Source organism: Marmota flaviventris, chromosome 3 (genome assembly GCF_047511675.1).
Source record: "Marmota flaviventris isolate mMarFla1 chromosome 3, mMarFla1.hap1, whole genome shotgun sequence".
NCBI classification, from domain to species: domain Eukaryota; kingdom Metazoa; phylum Chordata; class Mammalia; order Rodentia; family Sciuridae; genus Marmota; species Marmota flaviventris.
In genome coordinates this window covers 172594889-172621643 of record NC_092500.1, presented here as the reverse complement: position 1 = coordinate 172621643, position 26755 = coordinate 172594889, and the positions used below count along the sequence as shown (strand labels likewise).

The window sequence follows — 26755 nt, the reverse complement described above, 5'->3', positions numbered from 1 at the left end:
CACTTGCAGGACCAGGGGCAGCTGGCAGCATTGCTGCTTTGGAAATAAGGGTCTGTTTGGTCAGGTGGTGGCTATTTCTCATGCACGTGGTGACACTCTCTACACAGGACTGAATTGGTTACAGCGCTGCCTCTCAGACATTGGCCCTCTGACCTGCCTGGTAAAGGGTAGGAAATCTTCAACTGTTCACCCCACTTTTCCAATAAGGAAACTGAGGCTGAGCAAAGTCAATGGCTTGTCCCCCGTGTCAGTTGATGGACCAGCCCGTTGGCATCTGATGCTGTGCCCTGTGTCTGCAGGAGCTCAGCCAATTCCCTGGCAACTCTCAGGGGAAGCCGAGGCCCCGATGGCAAGTGAGGGCCCAAGGTTGCAGCCCAAAGCCAGGTGGGGGCAGAGGCGGTCTGGGCACGGTTTCCTCCCCACACCTGCAGTGGTGGGTCTGGTACAGGTAGGACCAGACTCTGCCCTTAGCCTGCTGGTGCTCCAGCTGCTAGAGGCGCATGGTGCTGGCAGGATGGGAGTCCAGCAGGAGAGTGCATTGGCTCAGGAACTGGTCACCCACTCCACCCCCTGTGCCACATCTCCTGGATGAGTCAGGGCTCTGCTGGCAGCAGCACTTGGGCTCCTGACAAGGCAGGGTCTGACTTTCCATCAACACTTCCACCCTGACAGTCTGGGAGGAGGTCCAATGTCATGGAAAAGGAGAACAGGGGTGGGAGTCAGGTCCAAGTTCAAATCCGATGCTGTGTTGGAAGAGATGCTTGACGGTTGATCTCCCTGAGCCTCAGTTTCTGTACCTGTAAAATAAAAGCAATAATGCCTGCTTGGTGAGACTGCTTTGAGGGGGAGAATTAGACAAGGGGTGGCCCCTGGCCCTGAACCTGATACATAGCAGTTGCTAAATAAATGGCAGCAAATACTATTGTGATGAGCCTGGCAGGGCTGGGAGCTCAGCTAGGGCAGAGGCTGTGTATCTGAAAAAGCGGGTCGGTGCCTGTGGCCACTCGTGTGCCTGCCCTCTCTCTGACCTGCAGCCAGTGGCTGGGGGAGCCTTGGAGTCCCCAGCTGTGTCCTGGCAAGCCCGCTCCCCCTGGGCCTCCCACTCTTGCCTGCAGAGCTGGGCTATGAAGGGCGCTTTCCCTTAATCAAAAGAGGCCACTGTTTGTGTGCAGAACATGCTTCTTACATGTACCAGTGACTGTCACACTCGTCCTCAATGTCTCAGGGGCGGTGCAGTGTATGTGCCTGGACAGTCGTGTTGAAGGGATTGGGATGTGCTGTGTTGGGCAGGGGGCCACCACCACTGGGCAGTGATGGGTGCTGAACGTGGAGGGGCAGTGGTGGTGTCTGCAAGCCAATTGTCTAAACGTTGAGCCCCACCTGTGGTTGTCCACTGCCTTTCCCCTCAATGGCTGAGGCCAGCAGTGGCCAGGCTGACTGATCTCTGCGCTCCTGTTAGCCCATCACTCTGGGACCCCAGATGCCCATCCTGGGCTAACATCATCCAAAGCCCTCCTGTCCAAGAAACAGGCTCCAGCCAGGATGGGAAGAGGGTCAGCCCCGCCTGGCTCTCCTCACCTCCTGTCCCCCCAACGACCCCCGTCCAGAAGCAGGGTGAGGAGTCCATGGTCTCAGACACACTAGTGGCTTCACTTATTTTTTTTTTTTAATTTTATATTCTAATTGGTTATATAATTCAACAGAATGCTCTGCAATTCATATTGCATATATTGAACCCAATTTTTCATATCTCTGCTTGTATACAAAGTCTATTCACTCCAGGTCTGTTTCCTCCAACCTGAGTGTATGCCCCAGAAGAGGGGTGTCCTTCGTCCTGCCTACGAAGGCCTTCCCAGGAACTAGCCGTTGCCAGGGGTGTGCCAGACACTCCATAAATATTGATTGACTTAATGAAACAGGGTCACAGAGCAAGACCAGAAGTGTGATGGAGGTACTGGGAGATAGGTGGAGAAAGTAAAAGCCAAAGAAGTAACAATTGGACTGGGTTTTGAAGGATGAGTAGGAGTCCACTAGGTAGCAATGGGGGGAAAGGGTTTGTTTTTCTCCAGTTAGATTCCAGGATGAACTTTTTATTGATGAGATTTGTGAGGCCTTTAAGTTAGTCACCAGGGGATGAAGGTGTGAGCTATAGAGAAATTAGAATAAATTTCTTGAGGTTGCCACACGGGGAGGGGACCCAAGGGCCGTGAACAGCATGCCTTGTCTGTGTCAGTTTGGTGCTGTGTTGGGCACTTGGTGTCTAACTTCTACCTGCAACCTCCCTGCAGGATGGGTGTCGGACCGTCTTCAGCTGCTTCCTCAGGGCTGCAGAGGCTGGCTCTGGTGCCAGAGTGTGTGGGGCTAGCCTGGGCTGGCTCTAGGGCTTTCTGCATCCACAGCGCCTGCCCTTTCCTGGACAGGCTGCCTCCCCTTTGAGGCACGGGATACAGTTGCCCTAACCTCAGGGTGAATGAATTCAGTGTCCTCAGAAACCGAACTTTGTTAAAGCTCCAAGTCCCAAGGCCAGAACTTAAAAATGAGCCCTAAGACTTTTTACATTAAAAATTTAAAACGGACTTTTGAGCCACCCCATCCTCCCATGTGCTCCCTTCCAGGGAGTCTCGGGAACACCAGAAGCACCAAGAGGAGGCTAGAGGTGCTCCATCCAGCGCCAGCCTTGGAAGGCCCCGGGCAGAGGGAGCAGAGGGAGGGCGAGGGAGGTGGGGAGCCTGGTTGTTCTAGCCCAAAGCCCAGAGGTCCCCCGTGGGTTCCCTAAGAGGAAGGGTGGGAGGGGAGGGGGCAGAGGAGGAGGGAGATAAGCCAGTGCTCATTTGTCTTTTTAATTGGCTCAAATGCTCAGAGGAGAGCTGTGTGCTATCCCTGCTCTGGGCTGGATCGGGTCCAAGCCCCGGACTGTGGACCTCGCAGTGTGGGCTGCAGAGGGAGGCTGTGGCCGCCGGATCCTGGAGAGGCCCCCCGGGAGGACGGGTTCAGGGAGATGGTGGGAGGCGGAAGGCATGCGTGCGCAGGGGCGGGCTTCCTGCTCCGGCATCCCAGAAATTTAAAACAGTGATTCAGTGACTGAAAGAGACAAATTTTAAAGAATCTGTGGCATCCAAAGGATCCTCCTAGTTCGTTCCTCTGCCTGAGGATGAGCCTGGCGGGCAGCGAGGCCGAGCGGGCCGTGTGAGGGACACTGTGAGATGGGAGTGGAGGACCAGGACACTGACCCCTCATGCTCAGTCATGATGAGCGGTGCCCGCTGCATTTCCTACCCCACTGTGTCTCTGAAGCAGTGTAGGATCAGAGGCCAGGTATGTCCCTTCTGTACTCAGGCAAAGCCACTGCAGCCCCAGAGACTGTGTGATGTGCCCGAGGTCACAATGTTGCAGCTGTGACTCACACTGGTGTCCTAGCTGAAAAAGCCTCCTCTCCACAAAGGACGTGCAGGTGAGGCCCAGGGTGATGGTCCCCGCGATGGCCGTCTGCATAGCTAGGGAAGTCCCCACCACCCAGGGCACATCTCGGCCTTGGCACCATGAGTTCAGGAGGAGGAGTTCTTTGAATACCACAGGATTGGTCCACACACTGGGTCTGGGGCAGGGAGAGGGGTGGCCCGGTCAGTGTTGGGGTCTTCAGAGAGCAAGAAAGTAGGAACAGGGACTGAGTGGATGTCGTGAGAGGCTTTGGTAGGCCACAAGCTGCAGGTAAAACCAAGATCTTCCCTTAGGGAGATTCCACCCCTCTCTGCCTGAAATGCACACCCCCTGCTCGACATCCTCAGGCCCAAAGTGCCCAGTTTAAGTCTCTGATCCCAAAGCGAAGTAAGACACTTGACTTTGCCTCCTTAAACTTCCAGGCCCTGTGAGGACGGTGCTCAGGCCCTCCTCTGAGCAATTGCCCCCTGTCCAGAAGACCAGTGCTCTGGTCACCCCCTAGAGGGATGGTGAGGTGGGAAGATCCTCCTCCCTTTGGGGTTGTGGGAAGGACTCCTCCCAGGGTCACCTGGAAATAACAGTCAGACTGACCGAGTGGACCTTTCCTCCCAGAAGGCAACATCTGTATCAAGTCCAAGTTAGGGACCCTATGGGGTTGGACCTCTTTCCAGCAGCTAGGTCCCCAGTCCCTGAGGACTGACTGTCCGTACCCTCCTGGGTGCTCACCCGAGTGGCGCAGGTGGCAGAATTGTAAACCGCTTATTCTGGAGAGAGTGTCTAAGGCCCCTGCCCCGTCCGTGGCCTCAGACCCTCTCTATCCACTACCGGACAGCAGTGGGGAAGGGTCCTGGGATGAGGAACCAGCACAGGAAAGGAGCTACCAGCCTCTGGGAGAGTGAGGCACTTTCCAAAAATTTGGAGGGATGCTCTAGATGCTTAGAAAATTTTCTGTTTTCTTGTTTGTTTTTTTTTTTAATTTCACTGGTGAATTATCATACTACATAATTTTGTTTGCTTTTAAAGATAATTTTAAAAGTCACTTTGGATTTGGACTGTACATCACCACCCTCCTTCCAATGCTGAAGCATACAGTACGTGCCTGCCTTTCAGGCTATGGGCTGCACAGGAGCATTGTGGAGACCTTCCAGCAGATGGCAGCAGTGTGTCTTGGGGAAAAGGCTTTTTTGTGGACCCCCCCCCCCCCCATCTTGGAATTGAACTCCTGGTCTCAAGCACACTAGCCAAGTGCTGTTCCACCCAGTGATGGCCACAGCCCATTTTATTTTATTTTGGGATGGGATATCACTTGCCCAGGCTGGCCTTGAACATGTGATCTCCTTTTCAGCTTTCCAAGTAGCTGGAATTAAGGGTGTGCACCTTCACGCCTGAAGACACCTCTTTATATCCATACAAAGGCCCTATATGGGTTCGTGATGGTCTGGGGTAGGCTGAGGTGTGTGGCTTAGATATTAGCTAATTTTACTTCACATTTAACAGGTGTGGAGTAGGTTAGCTACTACTGTGCCAAAGATCTGAGGAGGGACGTTATGTTTGTTTTCTATGCCACAGAGGTAAAGAGTAAGGCCAAGGAGTTGAGGCTCAGGGCCTCCAAGTGTCGGAAGAGCTTTACAGCCCTCAAAGCATCAAAGGTGTGGTAGTGAGATGCTCATCGCCAGAAGCATTCAAGTGGGGATAGGAGATGATTTCCTAGTGATATTGTAGAGTGCCCTAAAACATTAGCTGGGGTTGGGTTAAATGGACTTTCAGCATCACTTCCAGCCCATAACAGCCCACACGGTTATTTCATGAAGAGGAGAATGCTGAACAGGGTCTTGAGCTCCGGGGGGAAGGATATGCCATGTCATCAACCCGCCTGTCCTGGTGGCCCAGGTCAGTAGGCTCCACAGACCTAACTGAACAAGTGGGGGCCGGAGCATCGGCACCAGAGCCGCTGTTGCCCCTCCCACCACACTGATGGGCACCCCTTCTCAGCTGCCATCTTGAAACTCTGCACCATGCATGTACACTGTATGTGTGCAAAGAACCACGTCAAACACCGGCCCTGGGCCTCACTGACAGAGGCCACAGAGGGAACAGGCCGGGGCCCAGGCGCCCTTTGGCTTTCCTTTCTCCCTGGAGGAGGGAGTAGGGCAAGAAAGGCAGGGTCTAGAGAGCTGGCCCAGCCCCACCTCCAAAAAGCCCTGACTCAAGCCCCTAGTCAGTCAGGAAGACCTGGTCCAAGGTCAGCCACCACGGGGAGGTGAGGTGGGGCCAGAGTGTCCTCCTCCCCATCCCACAGACATAAACAACCGCAGGGAAGAATGAAAGGGAGGCCTCGGACATTTCTCCCCCTCGGCTCAGGGCCCTAATGGCTCCGGGGACTGCAGCTTATTATTCTTATCTTCTTTAGGCAAAGGCACCTCTGTGAAAGACACTTGGGGCGGTTCTGGGCTCTCTGTGATCCCCTCATTACGTATGAGACAAGATCAAAGCCCCCTGGGGGTGCGTGCAACAAGTCAGAGCTGGGGCTCTGCATCCTAAATGCTTGGTCCAGCTGGTGGGCCCCAGAGAGCCGCCCTGCCCTACTGAGAGCTGAGAGGACACACGGGCAGCCCAGCCGTGTGGCCAGGAAGGAAGCTCTGGCCATGAGGCCACAGGGACAGGAGAGGGGCAGGAGAGGCCGGGCTGGGGAGACCAGAGCCGGGCCCCCAGCCTCCCTTGGCACCCCCCATCTTTGGCAGGAGTGTCATGAAGAGAGCGACGCCAAGCCGTCCCTAAGGCTCTGCTGGTGGACGTTCTTCAGTCACTTTGGGGGGCGAGGAAGCCAGGGACGAGGAATGGGGAACCCCGACCAAAAGGACATGAGAAGGGAACCAACAAGAAGGCAAGAAAAGGAACTCAGGATTGTGGCATTCCCTTAAACACCTCGCACTGCAGAGCTCACCCGCAAGGCAGCCCGTCCCCTTAGTGGTTGCCTTGTGTGCCCCGATTCTTCACCACAGTGAGGGTGCTCCCCAAAACCCCGAGAAATCAGGAGCAGAGTGTCCCTAGCCTCAGCCACAGGACAGAGGCCACTGTTCATGCCCAGAGGAAAGGATGGCATAAGTGGGCATATGTCCACTTACGTTGGGGGGTGAGTCCACAGGGCCACTCCCCCTGCTTCCCAGGCACAGTGGCACAGCCAGCACCCCTCACAGTCGAAGCACTCAGCGCCAGCCAGTGAGCTGCACTCAGCCTGCCAGCGACATTCTGCCTTTGTAACTTGTGCGTGTTCTACGCCTCTGGTCTCCCAGTCAGATCTGGCTTTGCAAGCCACGGGGAAAGGCAGTGCCGGGGAGCTGCTGAGTTCGGGGGGAACCTTGCACCAGCTGTGAGCTCCTGCTGAGGGGCGGAGGCTGCACAGTTGCTGAGGGGGACTGTGCTCAGGCTCTCTGCTCCTCTGTTCCCGCGTCCCTTTGTGTCCCAGTGCTGGGTTGGTGGTGGTGTTGCTAGGACGGAAGCTGCACCTGTGAGTCCCTCACCTTCTTCTTCACGGGGAGCAGTGGTGTTGCTGGGGTCATCTCGTTGGCTCCTATACCGCCGTCTAACAGGGTGCACCTGTCTCCGAAGGTGATGGAGCCAGCAGCTCCCACTGTCCTTGTGAACGGCTTCATCTGGAGCTGGGAGCACAGTTCCCTGCAGAAGCAATGTAGTCCCCCCACTTCCCCAGTCCTCATGCCTGCTGCCTAGAAGGTCAGGTGTGTGTAGAGTGGTACGTGCTGTTGCAAACCTCGTGACTTAAATGGAACCAAACAAGAATTGGATAAAGCAAACACTTCGCACCCAGATGCTGAGTCCTGAGGAAAGACAGGTGTAATCAGGAGGAGATGAAGGGATCTGGGCAGGGCTCCTGAACACTTCCAAGTGCTGTGGCGATTGATGACCTTGTTTGGTCTTTAAGAGTCCACTTAGATTCATGGTACTCACAACAGCCAAGATATGGCATTGACTGAGGTGTCCACTGACACGTGGATGAATAAAGAAAATGTGGTCCATATGCAATTGAATATGATTCAGCCACAGAAAAGATGAAATTCTGTCATTGGTTGCCATGTGGATGACCCTGGAGGACATTCTGTTAAATGAAATAAACCAGGTAGAAAAGCCAACACCACAGGTTCTCACTCATTCGTGAAAGCTAAAAAAGTTGCTCACATAAATGTAGAGTATAGAGTAGAGGCCATCAGAGGCTCTGCCCAAGTCTAGGTCCTACCTGAGGCCCCTCCACACTGCGGCTGGTGTGGCCCTGACCTGTGCCCATGTGGTTGCAATGAAGCCCCTTGTGCTGGCAGGATGATGATGGGTGACAGTGACAGTCACACACGGAGGACCTCCCCGGTGCTGCATGGTCCTGGCGATGAGGTCCTGCTCCTCAAGACAGCAGGTTCCGGTGTCTTTCCCCAGCTTCCCCTCCGGCTCCCTCACCACTCCTTTCTGTGCACCTTTCTCTAGTCACAGCAAACCCTTCCCTCCTGCTGCTGGCCCACTTTGCCCATGCTCCTGAGCCCTTGCACAGGCTTCTCCCTCACCCCAGAGCATCCTTCTCCTGGCTCAGCCGGTAGGTTCCTCTACTTGATTTTGAAGCTCAGCTCAAGGCTGGTGCCTGGAGGAAACCCTCCCGGATCACTGCACCTGGGAGGCAGTGCCCTGCTCTACAGGTTCCCCCACGGCAAGTCCTACTCCACTGGCTGCTGGAGCCCAGCTAGACCCGATGCCCATAGGCTGCCCTTGCCACTGTGAGATTCTGGTGGACAGAACTGGGTCTCATTCATCTCAGAATTCCTAGTGCCCAGAAAATCCAACCAATCTTAATGAATAAAAAGCAACTGCCTAATGAATCCTTGGGTAACTCAAGGGTATTTGAATAACATACGGAAGCATTTTCTTAAATGTGTTCCAAGAATTTCCATTTCCACAGAATGATAAATATTGGCAAAATTTTTTATAGAAAAGAAATTAGGAGAAATGCTAGATTTAGAAAAGTAAGACAGATTTCTTTGTTGAAGAGTTATTCAAATATTTTAATATGCTAATATGTACTAATATCCAAGAGGTCAAAATAATTTGAAGCCGTTCCAAAACTTGCTGGCTTGTTGCTTTCATTTCTCTAGGAGAGCGTCACCCATGGGTTCCAGGCACAGCCTGGAAGTCAATGAAATAACCAGTGAGAACTTTGAATCCATGGGGCATTTTCTTCTCCCTCCTCTAATGTAGGTGAGACGGGCAGAGGAGGAATCATTGGCCCTGCATTTGGGCAGGACACTGAGGATCAGGGGGGCTGAGCACTTGTTGCCCTCTGTTCAGCTGCCCTGTGGACTTCCACTTCAAGTGGACGTTTAGCCTCAAGCCCCGTGAACAGGTTTGTGCCCTCTGAGGCCCCATTGGTGTTGAGTTAGTGTGGAGACTTTAGGTTGTAATCAGGCCTCGAGAGTGGAGTTCTCCAAGTGGGACTAATGCCCATATGTGGAGGACCATGTGAGGGTCCAGGGAGAAGGCGGTCATCAGAAACGTGCCAGGCTGGCATCTTGATCTCCAACCCGCAGCCTCCAGAGGTGTGTGAGTAGGTTTCTGTTGCTCATAAGTCACCCAGTCTATGCTACTTTGTTACAGCATCTCCCACTAACTAAGACACTTTACAAAGTATCAGGGCCAGGCTAGCCCAGGCTCTGAGGAGTTCTTTCAGCTTCTAGGCTCCAAGTGTCCACCATGAATTTCTTTTCACCAATAGAGGTCACACAGACTGCCTCGGTGGCCCTTCCTGGGAACCTTAGCATTTTGGAAAGGAACTTTGAAGAAGCAGAACTCACAGGAGGAAAGTGTTGTCTGCTGTGATGCCTCTGTACCTAAGCACTGCGCTGGGCACTGCAACCCAGTGCACATGGCCCTTCCACAAGGTGGGGCAGGGGTGTCTTCCACCTGGAGAAGGAGTCTAAGGTGCATAATAGTCCCATGGAATCCAAAGGAGAATATGGTGGAATGCCAAGAGTTGGTAGAGAAGCCAGAGGGGCATGTTTTGGGAGAAGAGGTCTCTTTGATGCCCCACATGCACGGGGTGCCTGGAGCAAGCCTGTGGGGGCTGAGTCCGGGGCAGGTTCTTCTAGGCTGGGATGCTGCTCTTCCCAGCCAGGCCTGCAGCCCCCAGCCGGAGGCAAGGAGCTTCCCTGCTCGTCAAGGTTCTCTGCGGATGTCCCGTGTTTATACATCTTCTCTGAGATGAGAGGCCCGAGCCTCGACAGGGCCCCTCCCTGCAGCAGGGAGAGTGGAGATGCCCGACCAGCTGCTGGCCCCAGGCTGACCCCCATGACCCCAGAGTTATCACAGGGAGACAGCCCTGTGGTGGGCCAGGACCACCAACGCTGCAGCAGGGACCTGGCGGGCAGCAGAGCAAAGCAGAGGACGACAGGGAAGGACACCTCAGGCCTTGGGCCGGGGCTAGCCCCTCAGTGGTACAGAACACAAGCCCAGTGCACGAGCGGACAGCAATCGAAACATGCTCATGTGTACCGAGCCCTTTACCCACAGTCCCAGCCTCACGGCAGCCCTGGAGGGAGGCACTGTTATCATCCAGACCGGGCAGCTGACGAAACAGGCACAGCAGGGACGGATGAGCGGCTGGCCTGAGGTCACTGTCCCTTGGGAAGGGGTGGAAGCAGGTCCTCATCCAGGCCTCTCCCCCAGAGCCCTCCCTGCACTCGGATGCCAGGACACAAGCCCACTCAATCTGTAACTAGAGGTCCTAGTGTGGGGAGAAGGTCGAGCAGGTAGAGGGCCGCCCCCGTCCACCCAGCCCCCTCACCAATTTGGCTTCCCCGAGGGAGTGCAGCCATCACATGAGGGCTCATCCAGCCACGGGGAAGCACCAAGTCCAAGGCCACTGGTGATCCCCCATCTGGTGGGTGGTGGCTGCTGTCATATCTCTTGAGTGCCAACAAGGCTGGTCATTAACCTCAGAGGAGAAACCACAGGTTCCTTGTCCTCCAGCCCCCTGCCTCCATCCGTAAGTCTGGCTTTTGAGATGGGACTATAGCAGGTTTCGTGGTCTCCCTCCCCCAGATACTATTGGGTGGAACCAGAGGATCTTGTTATTTCCACTTATTTCTGATGTACAGAAAATGGCAGTTCCACATGGCCCCACCTAAGACCAACCTAACCCTCGAGAAGGTCAGAGGGACCCAACAGAATTTGCTTGGGAGGCCCGGATTGGAACCCTCAGATCACACTGGCCTGGATTCCTTTCCCACCCTGCTGACTCTGTTCTCTGGAGCAGTGCTGTGGGAGTAGCTGGGTCCCAGCCTGGGGCACACCTCGCCCACTGTGCAGCAGCAGGAGGGCACTGGACCAGAGGTCGAAACCAGTGACTGTCGGAAATCAGTTACCCACGCCCCGTGCCTCAGGATTTTAGACCACTGATCAAAATGACCTGAGCCAAGTCTCCAGCTTGGCCAGGTTCTCAGTCATTGCCCAGTAGGTACGTGAGCGGTGGGTCAGGATCAGGAAGAGAAGAGCCACGGTAGGTTCAGGAAGGGGCTTCGTGAACATGCACGGCCAGAACTGAGGGGTCACAGGACTTCCTCTCCCAGCCCCACTGCCGAGGACGGGCAGGCCCTGCAGGTTACTGGCTACACTGTCCACTCTCCATGCATTTGTTTGTCCTGCTCCATCTCTGCAACCAGTCTTCCTGGACATCATTTTGAGCAGAGGTCCCGCGAAGGAGCTCAGGCCTGCTGGTGGGGGGCTCTGGGCTAGGGAGATCGCTGCCCTCTACTCTAGTTCCTTCCTGCCTCCGCCACAGGACGGGCCATAGGGCTGCTCGTCCAGCCAGAAGGAGGCCATGGGAGGTTGGACTGTGCAGCCATCAGCCCAGCATGGTACCATGACACATCCACCCCACCCAGGTAGGAATAACTGCCCCCTAATACTACCACCTCTCCATGTCAGCCACTCCTGTGACACACCCATCCTCAGAAACACTGTTACGGGTTAGCTATTATACGTACCCCAAAAGCTCATGTGGGCGGCAAAACAGGAAGGTTTAGAGGTGAAAGATTAACCTAATCAGTGCATTAGTCCCCTGACAGGGATTAAAGGTGGCAACTGTAGGCAGGTAGGGTGTGGTTGGAGGAGGTGGGTCCCTGGGGGTGTGCCTTTGGGGTCTATATTTTGTCCTTGTTGAGGAGAGCTCTCTCTCTCTGCTTCCTGGTGCCATGTCCTCACCTGCTGTCCTCTGCCACACACCTCCGCCATGATGTTCTGCCTCGCCTCCCGCCCCGAGGAATCTGGTTGGCTGTCTACGCGCTGAGACCTCCGAAACCATGAGCCTTCAAATAAACTTTTCCTCCTTTAATTGTTCTTGTGAGGTCTTTTGGTCACAGAGGCGAAAGAGCTGACTAGAACATGCCCACCCTCTGATGACTCCCTGGACCCCTGGGCGGGGACCCTCCTCTCTCTGCTGGCCTGGGAAATGATTCAGCAAGATGGAGCAGTCCCAACTGACCTCTAGGAGAACCAAGATGGGGGTGAGGTTTTCCCAAATCAACCCCTCTAGGTCTTGATCCCAAGGGTGAGCAGACATTGGACAAGAGCTTTCTAAGAGCCAGGTCCTGCCCTGAGTATTCACCATAACAAAATTGAAATGAAAAACTGAGACACAAAGAATTTAGTTAACTCGCCAGAAACCACAGAGTTGGACTCCATGGGGAGTGACGAGGAGGCCTTCGAGCCCTCCAGCTCCAAGGATCTAAGGGTCTGTGTCGAGGTGGGGAAAAGCCTCCTCTCCTCAAAACAAGATGAGCTGTGGCTTCACAACCAAGTGGGGTGAAGTTGAATCTCTGAAACCCATGTGGCGTCTCCGAAGACCAGAGACTACGACTCCCTGGGCTCATCAAGGGTTTACCCAGAATTTTCCAAAGCTCCTCCAAACCCAGGCCTCTTCAGACTTCCCCGAGGTGCCTCACCACAGAATCCTCCTCCCTTACCTTCAGGCCAGCCCTTCAGAGGGAGTTTGGGAGAGGCTGGGCCTGCAAAGTCGCAGATTTCTAAAGTCAGGCTGTCCTGCGACTCTGAGGGATATGAAGCCACTGGAGAGCTTCTAAGAGAGTGCTGTCAGGGCGAGGCCTTAGAGGAGCAGGGAACTCATGGTGAGCACATTCAGCAGGCTTCTAGAGGTTCTTGTGACCTGTTGCAAGTCTCACCCCCCAGCCTCTCAGGTGAGATATCCCTCTTCTACTGTTTAGGAGACTTATATTTCCTCAAGGAGAGTACCAAAGAAACTTGACCTTGATTTGTCAGAATTGTGGAGTTGGAAAAGATCTAAAAGATCATCTGATCTTTCCTTTCATTTTCAAATGAGAAAACTAAGGTCTAGAGACTGGCACTCAGATGATTTGATGATGGTGCTGATGATCATGGTGGTGGTGGTGGTGGTGGTGGTGATGATGGTGATGGTGGTGGTGGTGGTGGTGATGGTGATGGTGGTGGTGATGATGGTGGTGGTGGTGGTGGTGGTGATGATGGTGATGGTGGTGACAATGATGGTGGTGGTGACGATGATGTGGTGGTGATGATGGCGGTGATAATGATGGTGGTAGTGGTGGTGGTGGTGATGTTGTTGATGATGATGGTGACATTCTAGGTACTAGATTTACTTGGGTTTGGCATACTTCTGGCATCTGCTTTATTTGCATGGGTACTTTCACTGTACCTACTTTACAGATGAGAACAGTGAGGTTGGCAAGCAGCCTGGCTGAGTTCAGAGAGTCCTGGATACCACCAGACCCCGCTGGGGCTGATTCCACCAGGTGCTCTCTATCCCTCTGGCTGCCTGGAGAGGCCAGGAGACTCATATTTGCCACCAATGGGCTCCTGTTAATGACGTTTGTGTGAGTGACTCTGCTTTCTGTGGCCACCCCCAATAGAGAGGGTCCCTCCTCCACTGCCAAAGAAAAGGAGACTGAATGAGTCACGGCTGGGCGAGAGACACTGGGGAGAACCAGGACAGCACTGACCACGGGGACCCTCTTCTTCCTGGGTGGAAGTCTGTCGAGGTGGGTCTGTCCCTGTGTTTGTGGTCAGTGTCCTGGGTCCAAACGCTGATGGCCGCGTACTTGCCAGCGCCTGACTTGTGCACTGGTTCCTCAGGTGGGAGGAGGGCACCAGCGCCACCTGCTAGGCCCTGTGAGGGTGCCGCTGCCCAGCACCCTGGCAGTCCACAGCAGGCAGGTCCACACCCAGCGCCATGACTATTCAAATAGGAAGCGAGGACGCCGAGGCGCCTGTCCTTGGGACGTCCTGGCTGTGAGGAGCCCTTGGTGGAGGGAGCTGGTCCTGCCCATCAGGACGCGCCTGGGCGGAGGGAGGGGCTTGGCCACCGTCGGCGGGCGCCAGATGCTGGGCTGGTGGCTGCGCGGTCCGACCTCCCATGGCCTCCCCCTGGCTGGACGAGCAGCCCTATGGCCCGTCCCGTGGCGGGGGCAGGAAGGCTGGTGCCGCCGTCTCCCCGCGCCAGCCGCGGGCTGATAACCCGGGGATCGCGCTCTCCTGCGGAAACCGGCGGGTAGAGGAGCCTCAGGGCGGGACCCAGCCGCACCCCCACGCGGGGTCACGTCATCCTTCCCTGCCACCAGGCACGACTGCACCGATCCATCCATCACTGCCCGCCGGCCTGGCTTTTTTCTTCCCCCAATGCATTAATGCGGTCTCCTAAAAGACCCAGGCATCGCGGTCAGAGTGACCCCCAGGTCCTCCCTCATCCTGCTCGGCCCTTTAGCCCCCAGCCTCCCGGGAGGTCGCGGGCCTCTCTTTGGTGTGTACCACCGGGTCCTTTTGCTGCGTATTTACATACAACATAAATATGTGGGTAACAAGTGTGACAGTGTGCGCAAGCCCCTGCGTGTGATCTCCCGCAACCCTGCCTCCTCGTCTCCGAGGGTCCACAGCTCTCCCTGCTGAAGGGCTTTCCTTTAAGGGCAGACCAGAAGTCGGAAGGCCAACGCGCCCAGCTTCCTTCCCAATTTCCTCTCCACCAGTGTGCACTGAGTTGCAAGGACAAGAGTATTCAGCATTTATCTTGGGGACCAGGGGATGTTTTCCTGGAGGGGGACTTTCCAGCCCCATCAGTGTACACATGCATCCAGAATTTTGAGAAGCCCTGTCAAAAATGCTTCCCCCCAGGCCCTCATCACATGACCCTCCGTGACCTGTAGGAGAGGATCCCCTCTCCCACATCTTCACAAATGTCATTGGATGGTGGCCTTGTTGCCATTTGGCAGTCTGGTAAGACCAAAGACAAAACAAAAACAAAAAGCACTGTTGTGTGATTTGCATTTTTCCTGAGCAGATGCGGCTGAGCACCTTTTGCTGGTTCATTAGCTGTTTGTGTCCTCTCTGAACAGGGCCCTTCTTATCATCTGTCCATTTGTCTTCGGGTGGTTTAGGAACAGGAAGCACTCCTTCAGTTTTCTCTGTAGTAATCCTTTGTTATACAGGCACTGCAAATATTTTCTTCCTGTCTGACACTTACTTCAACTTTGATCACATGCCTCCGTGAGGGTCCCCTCTGCAGGATTAGCAGCAAGATGTCCTCTGCTCCAGGATGTCTAATCCCCATTTCTCCCATTTGAATCTGGTAACCCACTAGCAGCCCCCTCTGCTGAAGGCCAGGCCTGCTAGGCACGGCAGGGGGTGCTCTCTCCTGACCCATGTGCCCCCACCAAGGCCTGTGATCCCGGAGTGCACTGGGCAGGTGAGAAGCAGGCACAGGGGCTGACCACCTTGCAGAAGGCCACGCGCTGAGCAGGACGGGAGCCTGGCTCTGGCCCAGATCCTTGAGCAATGAGCTGCTCTTCCTCTCAGTTTCGTGGCTTTTCTTGTGGCTCCAACCACCCTTCTCTGAGTCCTGCCCGAGTGCATGGTTTTGGTTAATGTTACCATCTACAGCATGTGGACAAAGAATAAAACAGTGACTGTCCCATTCATTCGTATATCCCACAAATACCCACGACACCGAACACTTTCTGTGTTCGAGGCCCTGTGCCAGGAGCTGGAGGTAGGGTGGGGAAAATACTGCCCATCTCATCAGAGGGGCCAACCTGGCCACGCCGTCCCTTGATTTGCTCTATGGCCGGCAGGCTCACTCAGTGGACACCCGTGGATCTCCTGGCATGCAGGGGTGGTGTGCCTGCGGGGCCATGGGCCCACTGCTTACTGTGAGGGCTAGCAGTGAGTTAGGTGATGTCACCAGCCATCACGTGGGAAATTTGGAGGGGTGCAAGAGCCAACACAACCGAAGCATGATACCAATGACAAGCTGCTTGCGCGATTCCAGGATTGTTTCTGCCTAGCCTCCGAGGGTTGGCGGTCACGTGCCCAGGCCTCCCGCCCGGCACACACGGCACACCCCACCCCACCCCCGCCTTGGGGACAGGGGCATGTGTTCTATTTTCTCTTTAGAGAAGAGAGGGCAGGTACCATGTCTGTGCAAGGCCAGGTCCTCATAGATCTTGGGAACAGGCTGCTCACAGTCCAGTGCAATGAGTAGGAAGCTAATTTTAACTGTGAGCAGCAGAGTGACCTTGGTAGCAGGGGAATGCACCAGCAGAGATGCCCCTAGATGGTACCCTGGCCCTCCCTGAGGCGGCAGGTGGAGATTAGGGAGCCCCCACCCCTCCGCCTCCCCTTCCTCCCGTGGTGGTGTCAGCCTTCCTTCTCCACCTCATCAGTCCTCAGGAATCTGCCTTCAGACCCCTGGGACTGGCTCCCATCAGCCTCTGTCAGCCTCTGCCCACAGGAGCCTGGTGGCCCAGGGGTGGGAGTGGGGGGATGGGGCAGGGATAGGAGGAGGGAGGGGCCTGGCAGGCTGTGTCCCCAGGTGCCACTCGGGGAAGGTGCTATCTGGTCTGAGACTCAGCTTCCAAGTACGTGTGTGGGACAGGAATGTGCATGAGTGACATCCTACTGCACGCAAAACCCTGCCCGGAGCTTGATGTCCATTATCTCAGCTCACCCCCAGCTTCCCTTTGAGATGGGTGTGCATGGGTCCATTTTAAAATGTTGAAACTGAGGGGCTGGGGTTGTGGCTCAGTGGAGAGCGCTCGCCTAGCATGCACAAGGCACTGGGTTCCATCCTCAGCACACATAAAAACAAAATAATGTGTCCACCTAAAACTAAAGATGCATAAATAAATAAATATTTAAAAAATAATAATAAAAAGTAAAATGTTGAAACCGAGGCTCAGAGAGGTTAAATAATTTGCCAAGGATCCCGCAGACAGTTTGAGGCACAGCCAAGAGGAGGGGCGATCCCTACCAGACCCATCAAAGCCTGTCCGTCTTCCACCATGTGACCTGGAACTGCCAAGGAGGTGAGGCGCCCAGGGTGAGGTCCCGGCCCAGCTCCAGCCCCGGCTGTCTGTGCACCCTGCTGGCTCAGAGCCTTGCTCTGTCCCTGTCCCAGGACACGGGCTGGAGGAGCCGTGAGGAGGCAAGGGAGGGGCTCGCTGGTGAGCATGGTGGCACCCTTGTTGGCCTGGACAAAGGGCAGATGGGAGGGCCCTTGGGAGGAGGGGCCCTGTCTTACCAGAGCTTATCTCTTTAGGTCAGAAAAGGGCCTGAGAGGTCACAAAATCCCCGTGGTGCCAGCTAGACATTTTTGTACACGCCCACGAATTTTAACTCTGCCATTATCTCCCGGACACTCCCTGGGGCTATTTTTGGGCCTTCTGGGATGTCAGGCAGAGTTGTCACTCTATGAATCATTGGCAGAGATCCTGAGCTCACCACAGGACCCTGGCCCCCTCACTCTCCAGGGACCACTGTGATGGAATCCAGCGGAGTCCGTTAGGCCTGGTGGCCTGGTGGCCGTCAGCGCCAGATGTTCCTCTTTCTTGCCCCCCTCCCTGGTGTTCCCAAGCCCTCCTGTCATCCTCTCCAAACGGTTCGCTTAACCTTGCTAACGGACCCCGGCCCAGGGCCGCTCTGCAGGCCTGGTGTTGTGTCCACCCCACTCCTCAACTTCTCAAAGGCACGTTTGGACCATTTGCTGGGTCCCTCGGATGCGAGGCACAGATCAGAGCCAGGATCTGAGGTGTGGCTCCCACTTTCCGGGAGTGGGCTGGTGAGCCACAGGCTGAGTCTCCACCCCCTGCTGTCCAGGGTGAAGAGTAGCCCGGATGGCCGCAGGCCCTGGAGGTTGCTGCAGGGCGAGGCTCTGGAAGCCCCCTGGGAGCTGTGCAGTGTGGCGCCCAGGTGAGCCCCGTTCTCGGGAGAAGGATGCCCTGTGGTGTCCACTCTCTGAGGAGCTGCTCTGGTGCCAGGGAGGGACTGTCCTGTGACCCCACCCAGCCGACTGGCAGAGCTGTCAAATACACACACTTGTATTTTTTCAAGTCAAACTACTGCCTGTCCACCAGGAAGTCTAGGGGAGCTGGGAGGCCAGCGAGGCCGGCCTTGGCAGCGGCTCCCACCACCTGGCCCTGGGTCCTTGGGCAGGTCCCTCCTCCAGGTCTCATCCCTGTGAGAAGCACAGACGTCACAGGGTGAGGGGCGCGTTGGACCTGAGTTTCAAAAGCCGAGTAAATGTCGGACTCTGTTTTAATGACTCGTTTACGTCAATCAAATAAGGGAAGCAGATCAAGAGGAGGGCCGGGCTGAGTTTGACGAGGGGGTGGAAGCCCACCCCCTCCCCTCCTGTCTCCACCATACTGTGAGCACCCTGATCCTGGAAGCCCACCATCGACTCCCACAGCTCGAGGAACACAGTTCAAACATCTCTACCAGATTATTCCTCCTAAGAATGACCTGGATAGTGAATCCCCACTCTCCAGCTTCCAGCTGTGTGGCCTTGGGCCAGTAACTCACCCTCTCTGTGCTCCAGTTTACTTCTCCGTACAGTGAGGATCAGAAGTCCCACTCCTTAGGGTGTATTTGGTGACTGGTTACCAAGGTCTTCTTTGCATGGTATCAAGATTCTACATGTATCAAATGTCAATCTTTTTTTTTAATTGAGAAGATGCTCCGAGCTCAGGGGGAACAAGCCTGTTGGAGACCCAGGTGTCCCTCTGGCTCCCTGGGCTGCCTTCTGTTGTGTCCCCACAGCCCTGAGACTGAGGGCCTGGAACTGGGCGTGCTTCTTACCTACGGTGCCTGAGAGGTTGGGTGTCAGGTGGACCCTTGTGAACCTTCTGAGTGGTGGCCAGGCTCCTGGCCTACCTGGAATAGCAGGTGAGCCTCTGGGGCAGTGCTGGGCAGGTCCACCGCACCGGAAACCGACCAGACTCCTTCCCAGGTCAGAGCCCAGGTTCTTCCAAAGGGGAGCACGCCTGCCCCACCTCCGGGCCTGCACCTACTGAGCCCCTCAGCTGGGCCCCCAAAGCCCCACCCCAGGGCCCAGAGGGGCCAGCAGAACTGCAGAGGCTCTGGGCGTGGAGAAGCTTGTCAGGAACACACAAGAAACACCCAGAACCCTGGAATACCAAGGGCGTGTCAAAGAGCACGGGGGTCCTGTGGGTCACGACGGTTCAGTCAACACCGTCCACCTCCCTACAGCGAACCACCAACCCAGAAGTGACAAGGGTCGTGGGGTTGGAGGAGTTGGAAGCCGTGGGCACCGTCGGCGGGAACGCAGAAGGGCACGCGTGGAAATCCACACAGAACCGCCATTGGGTCCAGCAGCAGGTGGACAGCAGACGGGGAGAAGCCAGGGTAGCCCACCCCTCAGCCCCACAAAGGAATGGGACCTGACCACGTCACCCGTGGAAGAGCCCAGGACACCTGCCAGTCACGGCAAGACCCGAGCTGCACAATGCCACCACAGGGGTCAGGAACACTGAGACTCTCGGCCACCAAGTAGAACAGGGGCTCCAGGGGGGTCGGGGGGAGGCGCAGGGGCTGGTGTCTCCCGGGCTGTGGAGACAGACGTGGTCATGGCCACGCTGCAGAGAAGATGAGCTCACTCCAGAGCAGAGCACTTAATACGCCCCAGATGGTCAGTTTTACGTTATGTGTATTTTTCTGCATTAAAACAAAGCCCAGAAGATGCCACAAGGCTGGGAAAAGTTGACTCTGGCTTTTAGAATCTAATGGAATAGGTGGTGGAAACGTTCGTAGCACATATTGCAAAAGGCAGTTTTTGAATCTGGGTTTTCAGGTGGGGGTCTGCTCGCGGCTGGTCCACGGGTCTCAGGAGCGGCTTTTCCCCTGTATGTAGACGGAGGTTTATTCACACCGAATCTTCTGGTTTCTGACTTTAGTGGATTGGCCACAAGAGACACAATAGCAGGCTATGAAGGCAGAAGGTTCCTGTTTGTTAAGGCCTGAGGTGTGTCCCCAACAGCTCATATGTGGACCTCAGCCTGTGGCTGCACTTTACGGAGGTGTAATGTAGAATGAGGTCATATGGGTGTCCCTCATCCAATGTGACAGGTGTTCTTAAAAAAGAGATTGGCTTTGGGGGTAGGAAGGACAGTAGAATGAGTGGGACATCATTACCCATGTGCATATATGATTACACGACTTGTGTACCTCACATCATGTGCAACCAGAAAAATGAGAAGTCTTACTCCATTTATATATGATGTGTCAAAATGCAGGCCACTGTCACGTGTAGCTAATTAGAGCAAGACATTGGGACATAGACATGCACAGAGGACCGTGTGAGGACATGGTGAGAAGATGCATCCACAGGCCCAGGAGAGAGGCTCAAGAGGAACCAGCCCTGCCCACCTTGACCTTGGACTTCCAGCCCCAGGACTCTGCACAATCCAATGCTAGGTAGAAGCCACCTGCCGGTAATATTTGTTGCATCCACCCGAGCAAATTAATGCTCTACTCCACTTTCAAAGTACTCCTCAGGCCCCAGAATAGCACCAAGGGCTATTCTGTGTGCAGACGAGCAAGGCTTGGAGGAACCAAGGTCACACTGCTCACACTGCTGGCCAGTGCCGGGCCAAGCCAGGTTCTCCACTGGAACCCGCATGCCCTCTTCAAAGTCCTGCCTGAGGATGGGGAGGGTGTGAAAGCGCCTCACAGAGGATGAAGTCCTGAGAGGTCTTCAGAGTGTCAGAGCGGACCTGGCACAGAGGAGGGGCAAAGCCTCACATGTACTGTTGCCGCCAAACCTCCCGATGCGCCCACCCTATGTGCCTAGCCCTGGGTGTTGGTATTGTGCCCATTTCACAGACGAGGGAACTGAGACTCAGAGAGTCAAGTTGGGTTGGAGCCCAGGCATCTGACCCAGGACCTTGCTGATTCTCATTTCACCAGGTCTGAATGGCCCGCGCATCCTTTTCTGATGGAGTCTGTCTTTCTGGGGGAGGGGAGGTGGCTTGTGGCTGTAGGGCGCTTTCTCCCAACCATAAATCTGCAGCAGGGAGAATACCAATGCTTTGCCCATTCATACCCTCTTGGCCTCTGCCCCCTGGCCACATCCCCACTCTCTCCCACCCCTCTTTCCCTTCCTCCCCTCCCTTCCATGAGTTTCATCTCCTGGCTGGGAGCTGGAGGGCTCTTTGTCCTGTCTGGACTTATTTATGTGGAACAAAAGCTACCAGGAAACCTTGTCCCAGGCCCTGCCGCTGGGGCGGTTCACCCCCTGGTGGAGAGAACTCTGCCTGGTCCTGCAGGCCGGGCTCCAGCCTCCCCTTCCCAGGGGTTCCCAGGCATTGGAGTAGAGGAGGGCCCCTGCCTTCCTAGCCCTACTGCTGATCTCCTGGGCTTCTCAAGCCCCTGCAGATGTCACTGCACACTAGCGCTGGGGAAAGCACAGCATCAGCTGGGCCTGTGATTCTAGGACCCCAAGTGACACCCTGAGAAGGGGCACTTCCAGACCTCACACAGCCTGGCCCAGCAGTTCTCAGTCCTGGGTGGACCTTGCTACCAGCTGGGAATATTTAAAAATGCTGATGCCCAAGCCCACCTGGAACCTGGCGCTGGGACTTGTTAATGTGACCCCTGCCACCCTCCCCCCACCTGGACTCCTACATGATTCTCACGTGCAGCAGGGCTGAGAGCCCTGGTCCTCAGGTACTTATGAAGGTGCACTGCTGACGTCCTCCTCCTGTAAGCACCGTGCTCCCTGCACAGCACCTACCCATTGCAAGCGGCCGTGACAGCCAAGGTCAGGTTCAAATCCCAGGTCCAGCCTGACCAGCTAAGAGAGGAGGCTGGTGGGGAGGGCTCTCTTTCAGTTTCTTCATCTGTGGAAACAGGTGGTCATGGGAACAAGAGCCACGATGCCCTGACCTCTCTCCCACCCTCAGACTGTGGTGGAAACAAACAGCAAGTTGTATGCAAACCCCAGGACATTGCAGGGGACACTCGAGGCAGGGCTCAACCATGAGGGCCCCGCCACGCGGCCACAGTCCTGTAGCCAGAGCCTCCGTACCTCCTCTGTTCCTGGGGTGCTAAATTCCTAGCTCAGGGGTCCTCTCGGGGTCAGATGTAGAGAAACCCAGCGAGCTGGCTGCCAGGCTGGGAGGGGGGGATGGGCAGGGGAGCCGGGGGATTTTGAGGGAAGTGGAGCTGTCCTGTGAGCCCTGTGCATATGTCACTGAACTTACGTCAAAACCCACAGAATGTTCCACACAGAGCGAACCCCGGTGCAAGCTGTGGTCTTTGGTTAGTAATGTGCTAACACTGACTCTTCAATTGCAGCAAATGGACCCACCATTTCAAGATAATGGTAGAAACTGGAGCAGAGGGAGGAGAGCACACGGGGACTGTACACTTGGGGACTATTATTATTATTATTATAAACCTAAACTGTTAAAAAAAGTTAAGCCTATTATAAACAGAACAAAAGCAGGACAAGTGGGGAGGTTTCGTGACCAGCAGGACCGCCCACGGGCTTTGGTGTACCACCCAGTGCTCCTTCTGCCTGGGGTTGGAGCCCCAGGAGCGGGTCTCTCACAGTCCCCCAAAACCCTGGTTCCCAGGACTCCAGGACTCAGGCCAAGGATTTGTGGGGTGAGGGCGCCCCCTTCCGGCCTTGAGGGGCAGGGACAGCTGGGTCCCTGGTCGCCCTGGGGCTGGGGACTGGATTTCACCAGGAATCGGGGGCTCCCTCAACGTGCACACTGGTACACATCCTGCATGCCACCTCCCGATCTGTTAATGCCAGCAACGATACGGAAAACGTCAGACTCTCGTGGCTTTGTGACGGAAGAGTCCCATAGTGCCAGTGCACAGCCAAGGCAGGACTAATGGCTCCCCCTCAGGCATCTGGGAGGAGAGGGCAGGGGGGAGGCCTCACAGTCAGAGCAGGGGTGGCTTGCTGCTGGCCGACCTTGGGTTATGGCTGGTAGCACTGAGCCTTAGGCGATGACAATCACCTAACAGTGTGTCAGGCACTCTGAACCCTTTACTGGACTTGACCACAAACAAAAATGGTCTACCCCCATTTTACAAACAAGGAATAGAATACACAGAGAGGCTAGGTAACTTGTCCAAGGGCACACAGCTAGTGAAAAGTGGCTTCTATTTGGCTCCAGCTCCAGAGCCCCGCCACTAGCCACCTGCCAAGCCACCTCACCTCCTGGTTTCCCCATCTGAGAAATGGAATGCCATCCCCGCCTCCTGCCCCCCTGCTTTAGCGGCTTGTCTGGGTTGGATGGAGTGCTGAGAGTAAATGTCAAGGTCAACCTCAGTCCCTAGGCTTGGCGCAGGGAGTCCCTTGAGTCAGCAGTCGCCTAGGGCTGCAGCTCATACTGGCCCTCGGTGGCCGTGTAGAAGTCCTCAAGCACCGACTGCAGGAACTCAAAGGTGGGCCGCTCCTCGGGCCGACTTCGCCAGCACTCAGCAATGACCTGGCGGTACAGCTCCGGTGGGCACGTGTCCGGCCTTGGCATGCGGTAGCCTCGATCCAGGCTGCGGATGACCTCGGGATTGCTCATGCCTGCAGGCAGAGGGACAGAGCATGTCGGCGAGGCGTGGTTTCCAGAGGGGGTGGTGTCATCCAAGTGGCCCTGGGGGACACTGGGCCTGGAAGGGGAGAGCAGCCCCCACAGGCTCATCAGATCAGTCTCCTCCCTGGTTGGTCACCTGGCCACCCAGCTGGTGACCCTTTAAACAGAACTTGGTTTACTTTTTATTATCTGGAGAGCTGGAAACGAGGCTGTCGATTCTCTCCTGAACTAGACAATCCGTCTCAGGATGGGACCCTGTCTAGGTCACCTGTCCAGGAAAACTGAACCTCTGCTACTGGTGGGGCTGCTCCCTGCAGCCTGCAGAGCTGCTTAGGCCCTTGTGACATGAGCCTGGGGCTCACGTTCTGCCCAGGGACAGGCTTCAGAGGATGCCCCCAGGCTAAGGCCAAAGAGGGACCACTGTCCTCAATGGCCGACAAGCTCCCTGGATGAACTCTGTCTAGACCTGACTGCCTCGGCTGCTGTTTTTAGGGGGCTCGTTTGACCTTCCCTGGGCACAGCCCTGAGGCCTAGGGTGCTACTGATAGAGGGGACTAATCCCACAACCAGAGGGAGGCCTGGATCCCAGTCCAGCTGACGGGCGGCCCTCTGACCAGTGGGTGGTGGCCACAGTGCCTGAGGATGGGATGGCTGCCATGGGCCGTAACAGCAGAGCAGAGCACTGTGAGAGCTGCAAGAGGCAGCACCTACCTGGGTATGGCACGCGCCCATAGGTGACGATCTCCATCAGGAGGACCCCGAATGACCACACGTCTGCTTTGATGGTGAACACCCCAAAGTGGATGGCTTCTGGGGCGGTCCACTTGATGGGGAACTTGGCTCCTGGGGGAGAAGCCCAGCAGCTCTGTGAGGCCAGCCTGGCTGCCCTGCCCACAGCCTCCCCGCCTGTCCCCACAGCTGGGCCTCGCGGGGCTTGGCCACCAGACAGTGCAGAGGTGCACCCAGGGAGTCAGGAGGACACTGGAGGGTGTGTGCCTGAGAACGCACAGGCCCAAAAGGGTCCTCGCAAGAGGAACTGTTGGTGCTCCGCAGGCTGAAGGGACTCCAGCAGAGGAGACCTTTGTCACCTGGTGGGGCACAGTGGCTGATGTTCTTTACCATCCAGAGACCCGGGAGTCTCTACCAGTCACACGTCTGTCCCCACTGTCCTTAGGGTCTTTAAAAAGAGAGCAGGTGGGCCGGGCATGGTGGCACACACCTGTAATCCCAGTGGCTTGGGAGGCTGAGACAGGAGGATGGAGAGTTCAAAGCCAGCCTCAGCAAGTTAGCGAGGCACTAAGCAACTCAGTGAGACCGGTCTCCAAAGTAAAATACAAAATAGGGCTGGGGACGTGGCTCAGAGGTCAAGTGCTCCCCCACCCCCCACCCCCCCAAAAAAAGAGAGTAGGTGGGCTTCACTGGGCAGCACGCATGAATTTCCATCTGGGATAGAAGAGTCCTTTTCTATGTCACCTGGCCTTGTTATAACATAGGCCCAACATTTTAACTTGTCCCAGTCCCTCAAGCAGTCCTCAAAGTGAAGGCTGCAGTCCTGGGTGGCATTTAGGGCAGACCTCATGGTTCTCCACTGGGTGCCCGTCCTGTGAGCCAGCCTGAAGTCCCCTGAGGACAGGCGTGGTCCCCGCACCACATCGCTCCTCCTGTGTCAGCTGATCTTCATACTCAGCTAAAGGTATTCAGATCCCCCCGGAAAGCAGATTTTGAGAGTAAAGCAAGAGTGCTCTGCAGAAACCCAAATGTAGGTCCAAGAATTTGCTGTTCGTGTTTCAGTGTGTTCTGTGAAAGCCCAGCTCCATGGGGTTCACAGGAGCCAAGTGGAAAAAGCATTTGCAACTCAAATTAGTTGGTGAGGCACCAGGTGAACCGCTGACATGTTGTGAATCTCCAGGGCGGCGGGGAGATGGGCTGCCCAGTCCCCTGACCCACCGCATGCCGAGCTCCTCCTCGTGGGAGGTCTGGAGGCACTTCTTTTCTGCCATGTGCATTTAGGGGGGAAGGCCAAGTGGTGGGGGCCACAGAGACCTCCGCAGGTCCCTTTCAGTGAGGCTCTGCAGTGCAGGACCAAGGAGAAGCTCAAGAGGGCTTCGGGGAGCTGGGCAGGTGAGGCCCAGCATCTCCCTGTGGCTGGGGCTCTGCTCACCCTCTTGGACAGTGTATTCACTGTCAATGATCCGGGCCAAGCCGAAGTCCGCGATTTTGCAGCACAAGGTCTCAGACACCAGTATGTTGGCCGCCCTCAGGTCTCGGTGGATGGAATTCATGTGCTCGATGTACGCCATCCCTTCCGCGATCTGAGGAGACAGGTCCCAAGGTGAAGGTCGGCGTGGGGCCTCTCCTCCCAGCATCCCACACAGGCCCTGGGAGAGCAAGGACCTGACCACCACCTGTCTCTGGACCAGCTCATCCTCTGGCAAGGCTGATGGGGCAGAAGGGCATGGTGGGTGCCTTTGATTGCTTTTAAGTGGATGCATGGAGGGCGGCTACCGCTGGGAGGGACTTGTGTCCTCCTGGGTGGAGAAGAAAGAGGGCTTCCACTGCTTCCAGATGGGTAAGCCCCGAGGCCCGAGCAGCAGGGGGGCTAGCTGTCTCCTCCTGCCCTCTCCTTCCAAGCAGCTGTCTCCACAGGCCTTCCAGGGAGGACAGGCAGGAGGAGGAGAGGGAGGGGCGGAGGGCACAGTCAGAGGGCACCTCTCCTTGGCAAGCACTCTGCCTGGAGTCGGGAGCCCGTTCAGCAAGTCTCTAAGCCTCCCTGGGGGCTCCGTCCTGACCTGGACCATGGAGGGGGCTCCCGATCCAGGAGTTAAGGCCAGCCTTCAATGAAGTAACTCGTGCCAAGGCTTGAACCTGCATGTAGGGATCTGGGTGAACAGAGGCACCAAAGAGGAGTTGTCTCAGTCCAGATCGCAGCACCAGGCCAGGACTACCTGCTGGGCCCCCTCTGTAGCTCTTTTAGCTAAGGCTTATTCACCCCTTGATGGGCGAGGAAATTGAGGCCGAGAACAGAGAGCCAGTGGATCTCCCCCAGCATCCAGGAACCTAAACGACATCGACTCAGGTCTTGAGCTGACCGGGATTTTGTAGGGTGGAGAAGAGACCAAAGCCTTCTGGGCAGCGGAGGCAGGTGTGGCAGGTACTAGGCACCAGGAACCATGCCACGGGGCTGCAGGGCAGGGCATGGGGGTCGTAGCTGGAGGTTGCACGGGGTGGCCAGCGCTGGCCTTGGAGAAAGTGCCCTGTGTGCTTTGCACCCCACCCCAGAGTAGGGGATGACAGCCCCCGAGGTCCCTGCTTGCGTGTGTGTGCACGCGTTTGTGCATGTGATTGCATGCAGGGCGAGGCGCGGTATGACCCCAATGTGGTCTA

At 56.0% G+C, this 26755-nt stretch overlaps 1 protein-coding gene across 3 annotated transcripts in view; it reads right to left on the bottom strand.

Annotated features, from left to right (window-relative positions):
- Window positions 1–22809: 22809 nt before the first annotated feature.
- Blk (BLK proto-oncogene, Src family tyrosine kinase) overlaps window positions 22810–26755 on the bottom strand; it is a 54703-nt gene continuing 50757 nt past the window's right edge. For all 3 annotated transcript variants that reach the window (XM_071610628.1, XM_071610630.1, XM_071610629.1), the window contains 3 exons: window positions 25533–25683; window positions 24083–24214; window positions 22810–23361 (listed from right to left, as the gene is read on the bottom strand). In XM_071610628.1, coding sequence (XP_071466729.1) covers window positions 23156–23361; window positions 24083–24214; window positions 25533–25683 — 489 coding nt within the window. In that variant the 3' untranslated portion in view covers window positions 22810–23155. The remainder of the gene's footprint in view (window positions 23362–24082; window positions 24215–25532; window positions 25684–26755) is intronic.